Source organism: Epinephelus lanceolatus, chromosome 7, assembly GCF_041903045.1.
Source record: "Epinephelus lanceolatus isolate andai-2023 chromosome 7, ASM4190304v1, whole genome shotgun sequence".
NCBI lineage: Eukaryota > Metazoa > Chordata > Actinopteri > Perciformes > Serranidae > Epinephelus > Epinephelus lanceolatus.
Genome location: NC_135740.1, coordinates 22,543,848 through 22,567,070, shown reverse-complemented (window position 1 = coordinate 22,567,070; position 23,223 = coordinate 22,543,848). Strand labels below are relative to the sequence as shown.

The following is a 23,223-nucleotide window of genomic DNA, read 5'->3' as shown; positions in this document are numbered from 1 at the left end:
CAGTTTCAAGGTGGGCACCCAAGATTTATGTCACCAGCTTAGTACCTGACCAAATGTCTCCTCCTCTTATGACATTGAATCATGGACATGAAAGTGTTTTTGCAGAACAGTATGATGTCACAGTGAAATTGACCTTTGACCTGTCGGATATAAACTGTCATCTGGTCACATTATTTCTTTAGTTATGGTCAAAAACAGTTTTTGTGAGGTCACAGTGGCCTCGACCTTTAACCTTCGACCACCAAATTCTAATCAGTTCAATCTTGGGTCCAGATTGATGTTTGTGCCAAATTTGAAGAAATTCCCTCAAAGTGTTCTTGAGATATCGTGTTCACAAGAGTGGGACTGGAGCTACTGCCGGCATAAAATGTTGACTTTGCATTCAAAGCCTGATTAAAGCTCAATTTGTAGTTTTTTCACACAATTTAGATTATGGACATGTTAACATAGATGATTAAAGTTTTCAATCTTAGAGATTGAATTATGTCAATAATAGTTTTTAGTTTTTCTCATCTGATTTTATTTTAAAATATACAGCTCTGTTTTGATTCTATGTTTACAAAAAGTAATCATGTAAAACTTCTCAAAGCAATTAATTGTACGAGCTTTCTAATGTTGTCAAATCACTTGTGTATCAGCTAAGCCTTCTTGTTGACATGTTGATCACGGACTGTACATTTAATGACTGCAGTGAACTGAATAAAACTTCCAGATTCATCATCAGTATTAGTCTGTGTGAGGTTTCTCTCTCCTGGTTTACAGAAGTGTTACTGTTGCTAATGGATGATGCTGAATGCAGTAAAAATGTCTGGTGACAACACGTAAACATTTCAGGAAAAATAATGATCAATAAAAAAAATACCCAAATAGCTATTAATAAATATCAAATACTGATGTTGTCAGAAATGATGAGGTGGAGAGATGTAAACTTAGACATGTCAGCTGTCAGTCTCAAATCCTCTTTCAGTATAGAAGAGGAATGCTTCCCTCTCTTTCACTCAGTCCATCACATACAGAGGCCGTCATGTTGGAGGCTGACAGGGAAAGTGAAACTGCTATCACTTCCTTTTCTCCTCCCTGCCTATAAAAAGATGAATACAACAACAGTCTGGTCGGTGCAAGGTTTTCACACATTTTCCTCTGAGGTGGATCAGGACACATTTCAGGCTGCTCAGTGAAGGATATACACGTGTGCTTTGGGTGAGGTGGAAACTTTTGTGTGTAAGCTGCTGACTGGGTCGACAGAGTCTGAGGAGACATGGAAGCTGTGATCGGACTGTTGCTGATGATACTGGGAGTCTCTCATGGTGAGCTGTGACAGTATTTTCAAGTCTCGTTAAAAAGTACATCATCTTCATTGATATGTGTTGCAGCTGATATACTGACCCACACTGGGAAGAATCATGACACATAAATGAATTAGATATTATTAAATATGTTTTTTCAGCTCTGGTCTTCACTTGACTGCCATAGATCTATGATGTTGACAAAAACTGTCAGTTTTCTCTGCTCTGATTTTAAGTGAATATTTAAATGTGACAATAAATCAAAGCCTCAGTATTCTAGGTTGATTTTAATCTCACTCGGTTACTGAACTTAAAAGGGAGGATTGCAAACATAGCTCTTACGCTACTGTTAAATCATAATCTCAGTCACAGTTACAATTTTTCACTTTTCTCATTTTTTTTAATATCTTTAATTTCCAGGTGTGGAAACCTCCTGTGATGGCAGACAGGATGGAGCTCAGTGTTATGGAGCTTTGGGAGGAACTGTGGTCCTCCGGCTGATGGACAGCGCCTCAGAAATATTTACATACCACTGGTCAACCAAAACAACAGTAATACTCAATGGGAGAAAGAATCAGATTGTGTTTAATGAGATAGAAAACAGATCATCATTTACTCCCAGTGATGGAACATTTAGGATCAATAACCTGAGCTGGAATGATGACGGTGAATATAAACTTACAATCTATGATTCAGATGGACTGATATCAGAGCAGCGGACTCTACATTTGACTATTCAAGGTAAATAACTTTGTTTACCAAATGAGGAATTTAGTAACATTGATAGACATACATGTCATATTCTATTGCTAAACTAAACATGCCTATGTCTTATGCAAAATGTAAATGTAAAATGTACTTAAAGTATTAATTTCAACATCTTTGCAGTCTTTTGGCTCGTTCCATCTTTGTCACTGCATCTTATATTTTATTGAATATTTATTGTATCGCATATTCATGTGAAATATGAATCTGAAAAGTAATCACTGAGGAATACATGGAGTAGGAAAAACTGCAATATTTTCTTCCTGAAATGTAGTATGAGTACAGTAGAACGTAAGAAAAACCTCAAGTACAAGCTGTGTTGCAAACTGTGGTCTGGCAGAGAAACAGCTGCAGCAAATGTCTCTTTGTCATTATCGTGACAACTTATGTTTGAAACTTTCCAGGTGTGGAAACCTCCTGTGATGGCAGACAGGATGGAGCTCAGTGTTATGGAGCTTTGGGAGGAACTGTGGTCCTCCGGCTGATGGACAACACCTCAGAAATATTTAGATACCAATGGGCAAATAAAACAACAACAATACTCGATGGGAGAAAGAATCAGATTGTGTCTAATGAGATAGAAAACAGATCATCATTTACTCCCAGTGATGGTATTTAGGATCAATAACCGGAGCTGGAATGATGGTGGGGAATATACTCTTATAACCTTTGATTCAGAAGGAAGGATTTCAGAGCCACAGACTCTACAGTTGATCACTCAAGGTACGTAATAACTTTTTGACTGGGAAAATGTACTAACACTGAAAGACATTCATGTCATTTTCTCTTTCCAAACTACATTCATCTGTTTCTCTGACTGGACTGTTCTGTATCAGAAACTGTATAAAATGACCAAGATGTTAACATGAAAAGTCATCTGAGTGTTTTTCCTTCAGCTCCTGTGTCCTCTGTCCTGCTGGTCCCTGAGTGTCTGTCCCAGGGAGAGATGAGGGTGTCCTGCTCCTCTGAGGGAGGGGACAGTCCTCAGTACAGCTGGACTCTGGATGGACACACACTGACAGACGCTGAGCTCCTCTCTGGAAACACTGAGACCACCAACATCACTCTGAAACAACACGTCTCAGGACAACTGGTCTGCTCAGTCAGGAATAATGTCAGCAGTGTCTCAAAAGAAATGAAGATGACTAACTGTGGTGAGTGAGAACATGAGTAATAAACAGTTTGATGATTATGACACCGATGATTAACTGTACATCAGTCAGTGATGTGTTTCTTTCCTTCAGGCTTCATATTCATTAACTGCACCTTACCCAATGCGACACACATGATAACTTCAGGTTATCAGAAATGATCAGTATTTATCCTGAGTAACTGAATGTAACTTGCATTAAGTTCACCTCGGGGCACCACCCTTCAAAAAGGGAAATGAAAGCTGATGTATTAATTCAGTGTCAAAATGGAGGTTAGGTAAACCCCTGACTCATAAACAGTGACCATTACATCTCATACACACAAAGCAAATAATCAGAATCTTTTTCAGTGTTCAACCTATTGAACTACTAATGATACACACAACTACTAATTATTGAACAAATCCCATCTCCAGGACTGGGATTCTTACCTGTTGTCACTCAACCCTTGTGGTCATCACTGCGAGCACTGGTGATGGTAATGGGAGACTGAACTGAAGTGGCGTTCATTTACCTTTTCAAAGGATGATGTTTTGAGCTGAATTTGACACATGTGATTTCTGTTACTCAGTACAAATGTTGATCATTTCTGCTCGCCTGAAGTTGAGTGTAATCACTCTGTGTCATCTTACATGCAAAATAAAGCATTTAGCCTTTAAGCTACACACGTCAATCAGACTTCCTCCAGCAGAGATGACCCGTGGCATTTATGTCAAAACTAACTCTCCTGTCACAGTCTTAACTTAACATCCGATTTTTGTGTCTCTTTATCCAAACAGATCACTCCCTGCTCATATGTGGTGTGAGAGCAGCTGTGGTGATTCTTGTGTTAATTGGGATCTGCGTCTTTTTTGCTTGGAAGAAGAAGAAATAAAAGATGGCTGCAGGCTCTGGCGTCCGCTGTAAGAGGGGACATGAAGAGAACTCTGTTATGATGGTTGAAGTGAGAAGTTCTGCATCTGAACTTTACAGTAACGTGTGAAACCAAGGCCTTAGTGTTGTCTCATATGTGCTGTGATCAGCCATGTGTCTTTATGGGTGTGATTTTGGCTGATAGGCGAGTAAACTGTAAACAGCCAGAGAAAGAGGTGGGTACACTCTGTATACCTGAGCATACCCTCCACTACACCACTGGTGCAACTAATCTTGATGCCATTTGGAAGTTATTTTGCTGTAGATTTCCACATTCTCATTGCACTATTGCATTACTTTTGTATATAGGTACTTGATGTAGTGACTGTATATATTTAATGTGTGTTTAATAATGTTTATTGACGCCCAAACTGTAATTGTACAGCATATAAATTAGATGAATAATCCCATATATGATTAAAGGGTTTAACTCGTAAAGACTGAATTATGTAAATAATAGTTTGTGTTTCTCTTATCTGATTATAATTACTAATGAAGGTCTGTTTTGCTTCCATGTTTATGTAAAACCTTTCAAAGCATTCATTATTAAAGGCTTTAATTTAGTTTCTTCCTAGTGTTCTTATGTATTCAAAACCTGTCACTCACTGAGTCATGTGTCATCAGTTAATTTGTTTGAGGCCGTTTGATGACATTTTGATCACGGACTGTACCTTTAATGACTGCAGAGAACTGAATAAAACGTCCAGACTCATTATCAGAGTTAGTGGGTGTGAGGTTTCCCTCTACTGGTTTACAGAGGCGTTACTGTTGCTAATGGATAATTCTGTATTCAGTAAAACTCTGTGTTGACAACATGTAAACATTTCAGGGAAAACAACGATCAGTGGAAAATGTTCACATATCTGTAACTGCCTTCAGAGGCTTCACTGAAACAGCTTCAGCAGATATTAAGTGTAAAATATGACTGTTTATTGCTGCAGGTGCAATGTCAGAAGTGTTTTCATATTTTAGGGCATTTGTCTTTAATCAACAGCTGCCAGTGGAGGGCGACAGAGTCTAAAGAGACCACAGAGACAGAGAGCGTGTGACAAGGAAATGTACAGGTGAACTTTAAAGCAGGAACAGTGCAGAGGTTAGTACAGAGTAGCATGATTTTCACACCACTGTGGGCCAAGATCAGTACAGGTGACTCTACTGTTGACAATTTAAGGATATAGCTTTTTTAACCACTGAGAAACTGAGTGTTACTGATAGACATTCATGTCATATTCTACTCTTCCACTACATGTTTCTCATATTCTACATATATCTGTATCTATGCCTGGCCTGTTCTGTAATGTAATTTCCCAGCAATGTATTGAAAATAAAAAGATGTCACGCTGTGCACATGTACATATTGTGTAAAGATCTTATGAGAGATATTGTGTTTATGGTTTATACACTGTATGAAGACACTTTGTTTCACTTCTTTTTTTAGTGTAATGACAGAAATTCCTGCTGTTGTATGTCTAAATTTAACATCTAATTATAAAACACAGAAGTTCAGAAACCACCTCAAGACATTTTTTTTGTTTTTGTTTTTGTCATCAGCATATTTTTAAGGGTGTCATGCCATCTAGTCAGACTGCTCTCAACATAAATGAGGAAGTGACCAGTTGGCCACAATGATCTGCCTCCTTTCTCCTGCTGATCACTAAGAGAAGACATTTCAGGCTGCTCAGTTAGTGTGTGCATGTTTGCTGTTAAATAAAGTAGAAACTTTTGTGTGTAAGCTGCTGACTGGGTCGACAGAGTCTGAGGAGACATGGAAGCTGTGATCGGACTGTTGCTGATGATACTGGGAGTCTCTCATGGTGAGCTGTGACAGTATTTTCAAGTCTCGTTAAAAAGTGCATCATCTTCATTGATATGTGTTGCAGCTGATATACTGACCCACACTGGGAAGAATCATGACACATAAATGAATTAGATACTATTAAATATGTTTTTTCAGCTCTGGTCTTCACTTGACTGCCATAGATCTATGATGTTGACACAAACTGACAATTTTCTCTGCTCTGATTTTAAGTGAATATTTATCAAAGCCTCAGTATTCTAGATTGATTTTATTCTCACTCAGTTACTGAACTTAAAATGGAGGATTGCAAACGCAGCTCTTAAGCTAATGTTAAATCATAATCTCAGTCACAGTTACAACATGCTGATACAGCAGAAATACAATATGTTCAATAACTAAAGGTAGCCTACTACTAAGAGGAGGTGGCTCTGCTGCACCAAAATGTTTCCTTCACTGATTTGTCCACAGAGACACAGTTCAGTCTTACATAGAAACAGATCCCATTTAGTCCATCATAACTTTTCCAATTTTTTTTTGTTCAGCTACACCTGCTGTATTTCTTCTTTAGAGTCCACAATCAATGAATATTGAAACTAAAACCCCAGTAGCATGTATCAAGGTAAAAAAGGTAAAAACTGGTCTGAGTTCCTAAACAACCTACAAAACCACTTTGTTTGACACCAGAACATTTCACTGTCTGCACTGAGAGAAGCATAAATCACATATCGTTTTTTCAGTTCTTCAAAAATCAATGGAATAGAATAATATTGTTTATATTTTTCTATCTCATTTTTTAATATTTAGTTATTTATTATAGTAGTTATTTTATTTCCAGGTGTGGAAACCTCCTGTGATGGTAGACAGGATGGAGCTCAGTGTTATGGAGCTTTGGGAGGAACTGTGGTCCTCCGGCTGATGGACAGCACCTCAGAAATATCTAGATACCACTGGTCAACCAAAACAACAGTAATACTCATTGGGAGAAAGAATCTGATTGTGTCTAATGATATAGAAAACAGATCATCATTTATTCCCAGTAATGGAACATTTAGGATCAATAACCTTTGCTGGAATGATGACAGTGAATATAAACTTACAATCTATGATTCAGATGGACTGATATCAGAGCAGCGGACTCTACATTTGACTATTCAAGGTAAATAACTTTGTTTACCAAATGAGGAATTTAGTAACATTGATAGACATACATGTCATATTCTATTGCTAAACTAAACATGCCTATGTCTTATGCAAAATGTAAATGTAAAATGTACTTAAAGTATTAATTTCAACATCTTTGCAGTCTTTTGGCTCGTTCCATCTTTGTCACTGCATCTTATATTTTATTGAATATTTATTGTATCGCATATTCATGTGAAATATGAATCTGAAAAGTAATCACTGAGGAATAAATGGAGTAGGAAAAACTGCAATATTTTCTTCCTGAAATGTAGTATGAGTACAGTAGAACGTAAGAAAAACCTCAAGTACAAGCTGTGTTGCAAACTGTGGTCTGGCAGAGAAACAGCTGCAGCAAATGTCTCGTTGTCATTATCGTGACAACTTATGTTTGAAACTTTCCAGGTGTGGAAACCTCCTGTGATGGCAGACAGGATGGAGTTCAGTGTTATGGAGCTTTGGGAGGAACTGTGGTCCTCCGGCTGATGGACAGCACCTCAGAAATATTTAGATACCAATGGGCAAATAAAACAACAACAATACTCGATGGGAGAAAGAATCAGATTGTGTCTAATGAGATAGAAAACAGATCATCATTTACTCCCAGTGATGGTATTTAGGATCAATAACCGGAGCTGGAATGATGGTGGGGAATATACTCTTATAACCTTTGATTCAGAAGGAAGGATTTCAGAGCCACAGACTCTACAGTTGATCACTCAAGGTACGTAATAACTTTTTGACTGGGAAAATGTACTAACACTGAAAGACATTCATGTCATTTTCTCTTTCCAAACTACATTCATCTGTTTCTCTGACTGGACTGTTCTGTATCAGAAACTGTATAAAATGACCAAGATGTTAACATGAAAAGTCATCTGAGTGTTTTTCCTTCAGCTCCTGTGTCCTCTGTCCTGCTGGTCTCTGAGTGTCTGTCCCAGGGAGAGATGAGAGTGTCCTGCTCCTCTGAGGGAGGGGACAGTCCTCAGTACAGCTGGACTCTGGATGGACACACACTGACAGACGCTGAGCTCCTCTCTGGAAACACTGAGACTACAAACATCACTCTGAAACAACACGTCTCAGGACAACTGGTCTGCTCAGTCAGGAATAATGTCAGCAGTGTCTCAAAAGAAATAACAATATCTGACTGTGGTGAGTGAGAACATGAGTAAAAAAACAGTTTGATGATTATGACACTGATGATTAACTGTACATCAGTCACTGATGTGTTTCTTTCCTTCAGGCTTCATATTCATTAACTGCACCTTACCCAATGCGACACACATGATAACTTCAGGTTATCAGAAATGATCAGCATTTATCCTGAGTAACTGAATGTAACTTGCATTAAGTTCACCTCGGGGCACCACCCTTCAAAAAGGGAAATGAAAGCTGATGTATTAATTCAGTGTCAAAATGGAGGTTAGGTAAACCCCTGACTCATAAACAGTGACCATTACATCTCATACACACAAAGCAAATAATCAGAATCTTTTTCAGTGTTCAACCTATTGAACTACTAATGATACACACAACTACTAATTATTGAACGAATCCCATCTCCAGGACTGGGATTCTCACCTGTTGTCACTCAACCCTTGTGGTCATCACTGCGAGCACTGGTGATGGTAATGGGAGACTGAACTGAAGTGGCGTTCATTTACCTTTTCAAAGGATGATGTTTTGAGCTGAATTTGACACATGTGATTCTGTTACTCAGTACAAATGTTGATCATTTCTGCTCGCCTGAAGTTGAGTGTAATCACTCTGTGTCATCTTACATGCAAAATAAAGCATTTAGCCTTTAAGATACACACGTCAATCAGACTTCCTCCAGCAGAGATGACCCCTGGCATTTATGTCAAAACTAACTCTCCTGTCACAGTCTTAACTTAACATCCGATTTTTGTGTCTCTTTATCCAAACAGATCACTCCCTGCTCATATGTGGTGTGAGAGCAGCTGTGGTGATTCTTGTGTTAATTGGGATCTGCGTCTTTTTTGCTTGGAAGAAGAAGAAATAAAAGATGGCTGCAGGCTCTGGCGTCCGCTGTAAGAGGGGACATGAAGAGAACTCTGTTATGATGGTTGAAGTGAGAAGTTCTGCATCTGAACTTTACAGTAACGTGTGAAACCAAGGCCTTAGTGTTGTCTCATATGTGCTGTGATCAGCCATGTGTCTTTATGGGTGTGTTTTTGGCTGATAGGCGGGTAAACTGTAAACAGCCAGAGAAAGAGGTGGGTACACTCTGTATACCTGAGCATACCCTCCACTACACCACTGGTGCAACTAATCTTGATGCCATTTGGAAGTTATTTTGCTGTAGATTTCCACATTCTCATTGCACTATTGCATTACTTTTGTACATAGGTACTTGATGTAGTGACTGTATATATTTAATGTGTGTTTAATAATGTTTATTGACACCCAAACTGTAATTGTACAGCATATAAATTAGATGAATAATCCCATATATGATTAAAGGGTTTAACTCGTAAAGACTGAATTATGTAAATAATAGTTTGTGTTTCTCTTATCTGATTATAATTACTAATGCAGGTCTGTTTTGCTTCCATGTTTATGTAAAACCTTTCAAAGCATTCATTATTAAAGGCTTTAATTTAGTTTCTTCCTAGTGTTCTTATGTATTCAAAACCTGTCACTCACTGAGTCATGTGTCATCAGTTAATTTGTTTGAGGCCGTTTGATGACATTTTGATCACGGACTGTACCTTTAATGACTGCAGAGAACTGAATAAAACGTCCAGACTCATTATCAGAGTTAGTGGGTGTGAGGTTTCCCTCTACTGGTTTACAGAGGCGTTACTGTTGCTAATGGATAATTCTGTATTCAATAAAACTCTGTGTTGACAACATGTAAACATTTCAGGGAAAACAACGATCAGTGGAAAATGTTCACATATCTGTAACTGCCTTCAGAGGCTTCACTGAAACAGCTTCAGCAGATATTAAGTGTAAAATATGACTGTTTATTGCTGCAGGTGCAATGTCAGAAGTGTTTTCATATTTTAGGGCATTTGTCTTTAATCAACAGCTGCCAGTGGAGGGCGACAGAGTCTAGAGAGACCACAGAGACAGAGAGCGTGTGACAAGGAAATGTACAGGTGAACTTTAAAGCAGGAACAGTGCAGAGGTTAGTACAGAGTAGCATGATTTTCAGACCACTGTGGGCCAACAGCACAGTGTGAATGTCCATATTTTAGCACCTTGGGATGACATATTGTTGCTTTTGTTTTTTGTTTGTTTGTTTGTTTTTTTACATTTTATCTTATTTTAGAGACATTTGTGTTTCACGTCAGTTACAGAGACTTCATGGTTGTTTTCAGAACCAGTAACATATCATTGCCTGTGTATATATTATAGTGAAAGTATTAGCAATGAAATATCTTGTGTCTTACATTGTCATGTTGTCTCATTTCCCACTCAGTTTATTGAAAATAAAAAGATGTCACACTTTGCACATGTTAATACTGTGTAAAAGTTTTAATCTTAAAATCCATATGTTCATCTGTCTCGAATGTGGAGGATGATTGAACAGGACATAACAGAAAAAAGAAAAGGTCTTGTGGGAGATGCTGTGTTTATGGTTACTACACTGTATGAAGACACTGTGTTCCACTTCTTTTTGAGTAGCATGACAGGATTTCCTGGTAGTGTGTGGTTAAATGTAACATCTAATTACAAAACACAGAACTTCAGAAACCACTTCCAGACTTCTGTTTATTTATTTACTTTTTGTCATCAGCATCCTTTTAAGGCTTTCATGCCATCTAGTCAGACTGCTCTCAACATAAATGAGGAAGTGACCAGTTGGCCACAATGATCTGCCTCCTTTCTCCTGCTGATCACTAAGAGAAGACATTTCAGGCTGCTCAGTTAGTGTGTGCATGTTTGCTGTTAAATAAAGTAGAAACTTTTGTGTGTAAGCTGCTGACTGGGTCAACAGAGTCTGAGGAGACATGGAAGCTGTGATCGGACTGTTGCTGATGATACTGGGAGTCTCTCATGGTGAGCTGTGACAGTATTTTCAAGTCTCGTTAAAAAGTACATCATCTTCATTGATATGTGTTGCAGCTGATATACTGACCCACACTGGGAAGAATCATAACACATAAATGAATTAGATATTATTAAATATGTTTTTTCAGCTCTGGTCTTCACTTGACTGCCATAGATCTATGATGTTGACACAAACTGACAGTTTTCTCTGCTCTGATTTTAAGTGATGGTTTGTGTATAACTATTATTTACATATGACAGTAACTTAAAGATTCAGTATTCTAGACTGATTTTATTCTCACTCAGTTACTGAACTTAAAAGGGAGGATTGCAAACACAGCTCAATAACTAAATGTAGCCTACTGCTAAGAGGAGGGAACTTTGTACACGAGTCCTAAGGAGAAATGATTTTCTGTCAATTATTTGTTTTTGTCTCTCCTGCACCAGAACACTTCACTGTCTGCATTGAGAGAAGCATAAATCCCATATATTTTTTCAGTTCTTCAGTTTTTCAAAAAATTAATGGAATAAAATATTATTATTCAGAATTTTCTATCTCTTGTTTTTTTTTTAAATCTTTTATTTCCAGGTGTGGAAACCTACTGTGATGGCAGACAGGATGGAGCTCAGTGTTATGGAGCTTTGGGAGGAACTGTGGTCCTCCGGCTGATGGACAGCGCCTCAGAAATATCTAGATACCAATGGTGAAACAAAACAACAGTAATACTCTATGGGAGAGAGAATCTGATTGTGTCGAACAGGATAGAAAACAGATCATCATTTACTCCCAGTGATGGAACATTTAGGATCAAAAACCTGAGCTGGAGTGATGAAGGAGAATATAAACTTTCAGTCTTTGATTCAAATGGACAAATAACAGAGCAGCGGACTCTAGATTTGTCTATTCAAGGTAAATACATTTTTTGCTGGGAAATTTAGTAACATTGATAAACATTTATGTCATATTCTCTTGCTAAACTATATCTCATATTCTACATATATCTCATCTGTATCTCTGTCTGGCCTGTTCTTTATCAGAAACTGTATAAAATGACCAAGATGTTAACATGAAAAGTCATCTGAGTGTGTTTCCTTCAGCTCCTGTGTCCTCTGTCCTGCTGGTCTCTGAGTGTCTGTCCCAGGGAGAGATGAGGGTGTCCTGCTCCTCTGAGGGAGGGGACAGTCCTCAGTACAGCTGGACTCTGGATGGACACACACTGACAGACGCTGAGCTCCTCTCTGGAAACACTGAGACCACTAACATCACTCTGAAACAACACTTCTCAGGACAACTGGTCTGTTCAGTCAGGAATAAAGTCAGTAGTGTCTCAAAGGAAATGAACATTTCTGACTGTGGTGAGTGAGAACATGAGCAGACAACAGTTTGATGATTTAGGGCATGAATGATTAACTGATGATTAAACTCATCTGTTTCTTTCCTTCAGGCTTCACATTCGTTGACTGCATCTTACCCAATGGGAAGCGCATAGCACAGTGGGTGTTTGCAGCCAATAACACCCTGTGTATTGGGCCAACAACAGCTCCTACCACAACCACAGAAACTGTACAAGTGACAAGTGTCCATAAAACCCTCCACTCACATATCACATGCCAGTCAAACTATGACTTCCTCCTGTAGAGATGAGCCCTGGTTACTAAGTAAGTGAAAACGAACTCTCCTGTCACAGTCTTAACTTAACATCCGATTTTTGTGTCTCTTTATCCAAACAGATCACTCCCTGCTCATATGTGGTGTGAGAGCAGCTGTGGTGATTCTTGTGTTAATTGGGATCTGCGTCTTTTTTGCTTGGAAGAAAAAGAAATACAAGATGGCTGCAGGCTCTGGCGTCCGCTGTAAGAGGGGACATGAAGAGAACTCTGTAATGATGGTTGAAGTGAGAAGTTCTGCATCTGAACTTTACAGTAACGTGTGAAACCAACGCCTTAGTGTCGTCTCATATCTGCTGTGATCAGCCATGTGTCTTTATGGGTGTGAAGATCAAGTTTTGAGTGAAAATTCTCTTCTCTCTTATTCCTCTCTACTTTACTTTTGCCCTCTGCTCAGCAGCTCACTATGAAAACCTTCTTTTAAAAAGCACTGTGAGTGTTTTCTACATTTGAATCACTATGGACGCTGTGACAGAACAAAGGTTATGACTCTAGTTCTATGATCCTGAGTCAAACTGTTTTCACTCGGTCACTTCACTAGTTGTTGATTTGGTGAAAGTCAGATCCTTTATATAGAATAATCTCAGTGAAAGGACTGTCTTGTTTTGAGATTCAGTGCACCACTGCCTCTGGAGAGTAAACAAGAATCTAGACGCCCACAGCTCCACACACAGTTTATCCTCAAACAGCATGTGATATTGTGAATTAAGCAAATACTGTCATTTAAGTGGTGCAACTCAGTGATGTGGTGGTAGCTGATGAGGTGGGTGTACTACTAAGTAGATGGGCAGGTTACTGGGGAGGAAGTGGGGATACTCTCTTATATATTTCAATGGCTTTTTGGCTGATAGGCGGGTAAACTGTAAACAGCCAGAGAAAGAGGTGGGTACACTCTGTATACCTGAGCATACCGTCCACTACACCACTGGTGCAACTAATCTTGATGCCATTTGGAAGTTATTTTACTGTAGATTTCCACATTGTCATTACAATGTCCAAAACTGGAAACAGATATTTTTCTCAGAAGACAAGAGTTAAGGTTTTATAGATAATTTGTGCTCACTTTTGTATAGATACATGATGTAGTGACTGTAAATATTTATGTGTGTTTAAATGTGATTTTGCAGTCACAGCATGTTTGTAACCATGTTTATTGAAGCCCAAACTCTGATTGTACACCATATAGATAAGGGGAATATTCTCATATATGATTAAAGGGTTTAACTCTTAAAGATTGAATTATGTAAATAATAGTTTGTGTTATTCTGATTTGATTACATTTACTAATACAGGTCTGTTTTGCTTCCATGTTTATGGAAAACCTTTCAAAGCATTTATTATTATTTTTTTTATTTTGGGGGGCTTTTTAGCCTTTAATGTATAGGACAGACAAGCATGAAGGGGGAGAGAGAGAGAAGGAGTGACATGCAGCAACGGGCCACAGGCCGGGGTTGAACCCGGGCCGCCGCGGCAACAGCCTGTACATGGGGCACCTGCTCTACCACTACCAAAGCATTTATTATTAAAGACTTTAATTTAGTTGCTTTCTAGTGTTATTCATTAAAAACTTGTCAATCACTGAGTCATGTGTCATCAGTTAATTTGTTTAAGTCCTTGTGTTGACATGTTGATCACGGACTGTACCTTTAATGACTGCAGAGAACTGAATAAAACGAGGCGTTACTGTTGCTAATGGATAATTCTGTATTCAGTAAAACTCTCTGTTGACAACATGTAAACATTTCAGGGAAAACAACGATCAATAAAAAGTGATCATATATCTGTAACTGTCTTTAGAGTCTTCACTGAAACAGCTTCAGCAGATATTAAGTGTACGATACGACTGTTTATTGCTGCAGGTGCAATGTCAGAAGTGTTTTCATATTTTAGGGCATTTGTCTTTACAGTTTTTCTCAATCGCTTTGGTGCATTTCTCACATCACTATTAACATTTGCACAAGAGTTAGTGCATTTCTCAAAACAATTAGTGCAAACTGCACAACCTTGTTGATAACCTGCAAAACTGTGTCACTTGCTCAAAATGGATAGTTCATTCCTCAAAAGCAAGTATTCATGTCAGCGAAAGTGTCAGTGTCATCAAAATGAAAAGTCCTGACATCATTGTTTATGAACAAGAGAGTCAAGAGAGGCTTTGTCATGTTTTCATTATGACAGTTTACTCTGTAAGTGTTTTCCAATGCAAAAAAGTCAGATCTTGGTGACATTACCTGAGAATACTCAAGACAGCACTAAACACTATTTGCACAGCCATTTGAAAACTACAGTAAAGTTACACATTACTGTATTTAGTGAGGTAACAGAGTACAAGACACTGAATACGTATGTGTCACATTTTTACTGCAATTCTAATTTGTTTGCAGCATTGTGCAAAAGAAAAATACACACTTACTTATTACTTACGTATGACACAATGACAGTAGTGTAGATTGTTTAGTACTGAATTACTGTCCAATATACACACCTGTTCTCCTGACGAAATGTTTGAATAATTGAATTTACAGTGGTTCTCCCAACATTTGGCTGCATCCTTCCACCAGCCTCAGCCATTGTGAGGCTGTGATTGACAACATGGTCCACAACTGTAGCCCTAATTTCATCAGGAATCCGCCTATATATTTGGCTTCTTCTTCCTCTTCCCCTGTTCTGTCCCCTTCCCCTTCCTCCCCGCATCCTCACCCGTCTTCCACGACGTTGACCTTCTATTTCTGTGTCACAGTATTGTAGAAATGGTACACACTATGTCCTGCTAGGTTCATATGTGTTTGCCAAGTGAAGGTTCATGGGATTCAGCTTTGAGTGACTGTGGAGAAGTGGCTTATCATTGGTTACAACTAATGCTTCACACACTCCTCCTCATCAGTGAAAGCTGAGGTTCACCTGAGAGAAATTATTCAATTTAGGAGTCATTTTCAGGAAAAAATGATAAAGAAATGTATAAAATTTGCTTGACAGATTTTGACAATTAGTTCAGCATTTTTGTATGTATTCATTGCTTAAGTATGACTTAAGCAATGAAATGAGGACTATTAGTTTTATAGTGAATGACTTTTCAGCATTCATAAGTATAGTTAATTTTGACTGACATGACATAAGCAAATGATAATGTTATAAAACAGCAGAGAATTGTATGAAAGCAATTGATGCATGTCCAAAAGCATTTGCAATTTGTTGGAAGGAATGAGACACTGCTGCTATGATGTGCACAAATGACTAAATGTTGTGGAGGTTGAACTAACAGTTATGAGAATTTTAATTCTGATCAGAGAAATGCACTAACGCAACTGAGAAAAACTGTAATCAACAGCTGCCAGTGGAGGGCGACAGAGTCTGAAGAGACCACAGCGACAGAAAGCGAGTGACAAGGAAATGTACAGGCGAACTTTAAAGCAGGAACAGTGCAGAGGTTAGTACAGAGTAGCATGATTTTCAGACCACTGTGGGCCAGCAGCACAGTGTAAATGTCCATATTTTAGCACCTTGGGACGACATGTTGTTGCTTTTTTTCCCCCTCCATCTTTCCTTGTTGATCTATACCTCTGACACCACTGAAATGGTTTTTACAGGAATAAAGAGTCGCAAATGAAGGTGGTTTTATAGGTTTATTATTGCAAAGACTCTTGGTCTAAGGCATTAAGCGATCAATAATAAAGTCTTTAGCTATATAATGTTGTTCTGCCACATTATGTAAAAGCATAAATGCAACTGCAGTATTCAGTTATACCAAATCACATGTTTGATTAAATTTTCAAGCAATGTGTTTTCAAGTATTTAACTGTTTAACCCTCAGTGACATTTCTTCTCATGTAACTTTAAGGTTGATCTGAACTTTATTCTCCATTATGTAAATCCAAGACACAAAATTCTACATGTCTTTAATGTATTTTTATACACATGTCTTTCTTTTGACTGTTTTGTTTTAATCCCTGCAAACTGTCAAAAGCAGAATTTAAAATGCAGTTTGATGTGTGTAGATCATTTGTATGTGCTTAACGTGGCCTGTTAATAACGCCCTGCTGGTGTGTTAAGGGCAGTTTGTGAGGGTGAGACAGCACCTCAGCCTGAGAATCTTTATTACATTTAACTCATCTTTCATTTAGAGAAAAGAAATATCTACTGATTTAGTCAGAAGTGATGAGATGGACAGATGTAAACTTAGAAATGTCAGCGGTCAGTCTCAAATCCTCTTTCAGTAAGAAGGAGGATTGCTTCCCTCTCTCCCACTCCTTCCATCACATACAGAGGCCATCATGTCAGAGGCTAAAAGGGGAAGTAAAACTGATATCACTTCCTTTTCTTCTCACTGTCTATAGAAATATGAATGCAACCATGCTCAGGTTCGCTTGAAGTTTTCACACATTCTCCTCTGAGGTGGATCACTGACAGGACACATTTCAGGCTGCTCAGTGAAGGATATACATGTCTCCTGTCAGGTGAAGTAGACAAGTTTGTCTTGAAGCCGGTGACTGGATCAACAGAGGCTGAACACAGAGGAGACATGAAAGCTGTGGTTGGATTGTTGTTGATGCTACTCCGAGTCTGTCATGGTGAGCTGTTCAACAACACGTTAATATTTGATTTAATATTATGTGAATACAATGTTTTGTAACTTTTTGTACAGATATTGGTTTCAAGAATAGTAAAGACACTTTCCTCAGTAATGAGTAATGCAGATCAAATACAGGCTGGAGACACCTGTTGGCTCTGAAGAAATGACAGCTTCTTTACATATAAATATCAACTACACTGTTTGAAGCTGATATCAAAGCTTTTTAAGATTCAGTCGCTTTAAAGAAAAAAGACTAGTTATTTCAAGGAAAATGTACAAATCCTGAGGTCAGTTCCTCTTCATTATGTGTGTACTGTAAAAACAACAGTCACACTTTTTGGATTAAAGCACGTCATCTCTGACAGTTCAGATATGTAATTAATCCAATAAACGCTTACTTTACTGAGGTCATGTGAATGTTTAACAAAAACACTGAATGACATTGTACCCTGTCTTTGCATTTATATCATGCCTGTACTGAAACTATGTTTTCATATCTTTCATATAATCACTATACAAATGATTTAGAGTTTACTATTTTTTATATCAAGCACATCATTTTATACATTTTCCCCAAATACAGCCTGATACATAATTTGGTATCAATGGGAGAGTTGGAATCTCTGCTATGACTTAAAGTTAAGCTCGGTGTGAAGGAAAAAAAACACAGCATGAGTTGGTGATGACTGGATGAGATTAACTGAAATTATAAAAATGTATTGCCGCATGAACCATCTGTTAGCAACTGTTCTGCTGTTACAGACCTGTGTAACACTCACCTACACAAAAATAAATTACTTTTTATAATGTGGCCTGAGAGACAAAGCTTCACCAAAGCCACTATTATTATCACTTTGTTTTTTCTTTCTTTTTTTTTTTCTTTATAATATTTGCATATGCCTAAAATCCTGTCATGGTTATTCCTTTTGTAGATATTAAATTATCAAAACTGTGATTTTTTTTTTTCAAATTTATTTTTTTTAATTTCCAGGTGTGGAAACCTACTGTGATGGCAGACAGGATGGAGCTCAGTGTTATGGAGCTTTGGGAGGAAATGTGGTCCTCCGGCTGATGGACAACGCCTCAGAAATATTTAGATACCAATGGTCAAACAAAACAACAGGAATATTCAGTGGGAGAGAGAATCTGATTGTGACTAATGTGATAGAGAACAGATCATCATTTACTCCCAGTAATGGAACATTTAGGATCAATAACCTGAGCTGGAGTGATGAAGGAGAATATACTCTTGAAATTTATGATTCAAATGGGCAGAGATCAGAGCAGCGGACTCTACAGTTGACCATTCAAGGTATAAAGCTTTTTTTACTGGGAAATGTACTAACATTGAAAGACATTCATGTCATTTTCTCTTGCTAAACTAAATATATCTGTATCTCTGTCTGGCCTGTTCTGTATCAGAAACTGTATAAAATGTCCAAGATGTTAATATGAAAAGTCATCTGAGTGTGTTTCCTTCAGCTCCTGTGTCCTCTGTCCTGCTGGTCTCTGAGTGTCTGTTGCAGGGAGAGATGAGGGTGTCCTGCTCCTCTGAGGGAGGGGACAGTCCTCAGTACAGCTGGACTCTGGATGGACACACACTGACAGATGCTGAGCTCCTCTCTGGAAACACTGAGACCACCAACATCACTCTGAAACAACACGTCTCAGGACAACTGGTCTGCTCAGTCAGGAATAATGTCAGCAGTGTCATGAAAGAAATGAATATTACTAACTGTGGTGAGTGAGAACATGAGTAATAAACAGTTTGATGATTATGACATTGATGATTAACTGTACATCAGTCATTGATGTGTTTCTTTCCTTCAGGCTTCATATTCATTAACTGCACCTTACCCAATGCGACACACATATCACAGTGGGTGTTTGCAGCCAATAACACCCTGTGTATTGAGCCAACAACAACTCCTACCACGACCGCAGCAACATCCACTGTGGGTAAGGAGACTGTCAGCATACTTCACACCACCACTAATATCACATCCTCCAATCAAACTGTGACTCCCCCCAGCAATGATGGCCCATGGTATAGTAAGTGAAAACAAACTCTGCTGCAGTTAATAAAGTCATTTCCCCCTTTTTTCTTTTTCTGTCTCCAAAAAACCACCTGTAGTGACTGCTAACATTAAAATATCTGTGTCTCTTGTGTTTTTTTGTTATTGAAACAGACAACTTGCCGATAATGGCCGGGGTACTCTCTGCACTGGTGCTGCTGTTACTGATCGGCGTGGCTGTCATCTGTTCTCAGAGGAAAAAGAAGAACAGCAAACCTGAAGGTTCAAAACAGAACTTCCTTTTTTCTAACCCATTACTGCATTCACAGTTTTTCTATTCACAGATTCAAGAATAGTCTGACATTTTGAGCTGTGCATGTAGGGTGCTTCTTGCAGAGAGTAAGATGGGAAGCTTCAGGCCACTGTAGTGTTTGTCAGTTAGCCATGAAGCTACTGTTAGCCAGTTAGCTTCGGTAGAAAGACTGGAAGCAGGGGACAGCAGCTAACTTTGCTCTGTTCAACAGTAACAAAAAACACCTACCAGCAAAGTCTAAAACTCCTTAGTCAATGCTTTATCTTATAAAATAGAAAACTTTAGAGGTAGATTTTTAAAATAAATTTTGGACATTCGGGTTGTCTGTTTTCCCCTGCTTCCAGTCTTTGTGCTAAAGCTAACCATCTGCTAGCATAAAAGTAGCTTCTCATTAACTGACAAACTTCATAGTGAAATCTTTTTTGTCTTACTGTTGTCGGGAATATATTTCCCAAAATGTCAAAAAAAACTTTTTTGTAACGATCCCTTCTACAAACACTTAGTGGCAGATTAAGTATTCAGATCCTTGACTTAAATAAAACTACTAATAATGAGCTGTAAAAATAGCCTAGCCCACTACATTACAAGTAAATGTACTTTAAGTGTTAGGGTAAAAGCACTAAATGCAGAAAAATGTCCCCTGTGACTGCAAACATTTATTATTACTAATGCATTAATGTAAAAGTAAATAATAAACTAATGATCTTTTTTATGGATTCATCTGCTGATTATTTTCTCCATTAATCAGTTAATAGTTTGGTTTGTAAAAAAAAATGTGAAAATAGTGAGAAATGTTCATCACAATTACCTAGAAACCAAAGTGACACATTCACAATGTCTGTTTTGTCCCCTGAACAGTCCAAGTTATAAAATGTTTAAAGCTTAATTAAATTAATTTGCGTGAATAAATGATCTGCTGTGTTTTATGTAACAGTAACTGTAACAAGTTGTTGAATCTGTGAAGGTGGAACCATTAAAGATTTCAACATTAGCCTAATTTATCATCAAATAGTTACCAACATATTTCTGTCAGTTTACTAAATGGTAAATTAAGTAATTATTTGTATCAATTGTTGGCTAGTTTAATCTATATCATAACATTATCTTACTTTGAAAAGTAAAGTTGAAAGTAGAAAGAAGCATTTAAAAAAAGACTTAAGTTAAGCTCAATTACCTCAAATTTGTACTTAAAGGAATACTTCATCCACAAATGACCATTTGTAAATCAGTTAGTCATGCTGTGTCACCTTCTTCCTCCACGCAAAAACTGCAAACATATTGATTTTTTGATTTATTGATTGATTGGGGACCACGTTAAACAGCAGCAAAACTATATCAAAACATCTGATTTAAAACTCTCACACAACACCTGCAGTATAATCCAAGTCTCATTAGTCCACTTGTATGCTCAGTACTTCCCAAACACATGCTTTTACACTGAAAACCCTCAGTAGCAGAGTCCTGCTTTAAAGAGAGCATAGATAAGTTTCACTCTCAGTTCAGTTTAAAATACTTAGGTTTTTTTTTCCCACAAAATGCATGTGTTTGGAAAGTACTGAGCTTACGACATATTGCGCAAGTTGTGAGTTTGTAAATGCATATTATGAATTAGTTTTGCTGTTAAGCTTGTCCACAGTCAATTGATAGATCAATATGTTTGCCATTTTCAGTGGAGGCATGTAAGAAAAACAAATTTTTCCTCACAAATTCAAGGAAGTACAACATGACTAATTCATGTACAAATGGTCATTTTGTGGGTGAAGTATTCCTTTAGGTAGAGTACTGGAGTAAATGTACTCTGTTACACTACACACACTGAGTATATTTTGTTAAATTCAATGTTCTTGTGCCACTTCTTCCTGTCATTCTGCAGAAGACGACCAGGAGTTGACATATGCTAATGTCAGGATCGTGCAGCGGCAGGGGATGCAGATGCAGCAAAGGCAGGAGACACAGGTGGAGTACGGCGAGGTCAAGTTCTCAGAGCGACCTCGGCAGCCTGTAGAGCCAGCGGGAGATGACTGTGTGTACGCCAAGGTCCGTAAAGCCAGGTGATTCAGGGTGTTCAGGGTTTTCACAAAGACTTCACCGCACCACTGAAGATGGAGGAGGTGTTTGTCCAGAGGCCAAATACTGTAGTTGTTCATCTTAATTTAACGTGATGTTTAATAGCAAAAATGTAAATAGATATTATTATTCACCAGTTTATGTGTACTTCTGTGTTGACTGTGCATCAAAGTATCATCTCCATCATTTGCATCACAATGTGGCCATTTTTTAATAGACTAGTTTTTGTGGACTATTTAATATGTTCAAGAAAAACAAGACTTTCAATATTTTTTAAATGTGTGCCACAGTTTTTATTCTACTATCTTTATATTTAGATTATGTTGTACTTCTTTTTTTATTGGCTTGGTTTTTATTTATGAGCATATCTACTTTTATTTGATTGTTAAAATGCTGCAAACTCGCAATAATATTAGTATGAATTTTAAGAATAACAGTATGTTTGGTTTTTATCACTCTATGGTGATTGGCAGGTGTCATCAGTACGTTTATGTTGGTCTGTGTTTCAAAGGCATCAAAATTGGCTTTATTTCAGACTTATAAGCATTTACTTAGATGACAATGTATTTATTAAATAGATGTGGGTGGGTTAATTGAGGGTTGGAGTATATCAAATAAGTATGCTCCTATGTTAGTGTACATTTATTAAAGGTTTGGTGCGGTGTGTGGGAGTTATTTCAGATTTGATCATGCTACCTTCCATTGGCTGCTTTGCCATAAGATAAGCTTGTAGAGAAATATCTTGCCTCTCAGGAAGCTCACAGTAACCACGTATTTGTTTCCATGATGTAAACACTTCTGCTTTTTTCTCAGTCTTGCAAAACTGTCTTATCAGTTACAGGGGGTGTTTTTTATTATTACCTCATTATATGTGTGACAGTTTCAACAGTTCAGTTCCCCCTTAATGCAGTCATACATAAGGATGGGCTGTGCAGTGTTAATCATCTTTACTCTGATATAAAAAAAAAATAGCAAGGGAACTTGTCTTTTTCAGTAGATGCAGAGACAGATAACACACAGTCTAATTATATTATATCTTAGACGAAGCCTGCAAGAGAACATGCTGTTGCTCAGGGTTTCGATTTAGCAGCAAAAGAGCTGAATCAAAAGGGAGAACTGGGAGGGACACATTTTAAGGAACTTACCAACTTTGCACACTCTGAGCAGTCAGTGTGTCTATCTTTTAACATCAGATTTTTTTCTCATTTTAGATGATTTGCTGATATTAATCATTCAGAGTTTGTGTAATTCTGAGCTGCAGCTTTCAAGTCTGGAAGTGGAACTATTCTGCATTGTGGATATTTATGCTAACTGTTTTTGGGTCAATAGAAAGTCAGCTGAATAACAAGTAGATCAATATGTAATTTATAGCGTTTTTCGTGCCTTAGGCAGGTAAGTTAGTCAGACTTAAACAGACAATAATACACAAGAAAATTTAATCTTTTATGTAATGACATTGACCCTTGGAAATGCTGTTTT

General features: G+C 37.8%; 1 protein-coding gene across 1 annotated transcript; it reads left to right on the top strand.

Moving 5' to 3' along the window:
- The first annotated feature begins 1,159 nt into the window (after window positions 1-1,159).
- LOC117260480 (hemicentin-2) lies at window positions 1,160-22,202 on the top strand. The gene is given in 12 exon segments (XM_078169306.1): window positions 1,160-1,307; window positions 1,707-2,027; window positions 2,948-3,205; window positions 6,748-7,068; window positions 7,989-8,246; window positions 11,704-12,024; window positions 12,213-12,467; window positions 18,341-18,661; window positions 18,832-19,089; window positions 19,180-19,401; window positions 19,539-19,646; window positions 21,551-22,202. Coding segments are annotated over 12 exon segments (2,874 nt in total). The 5' UTR covers window positions 1,160-1,258; the 3' UTR covers window positions 21,733-22,202.
- Window positions 22,203-23,223: the final 1,021 nt, after the last annotated feature.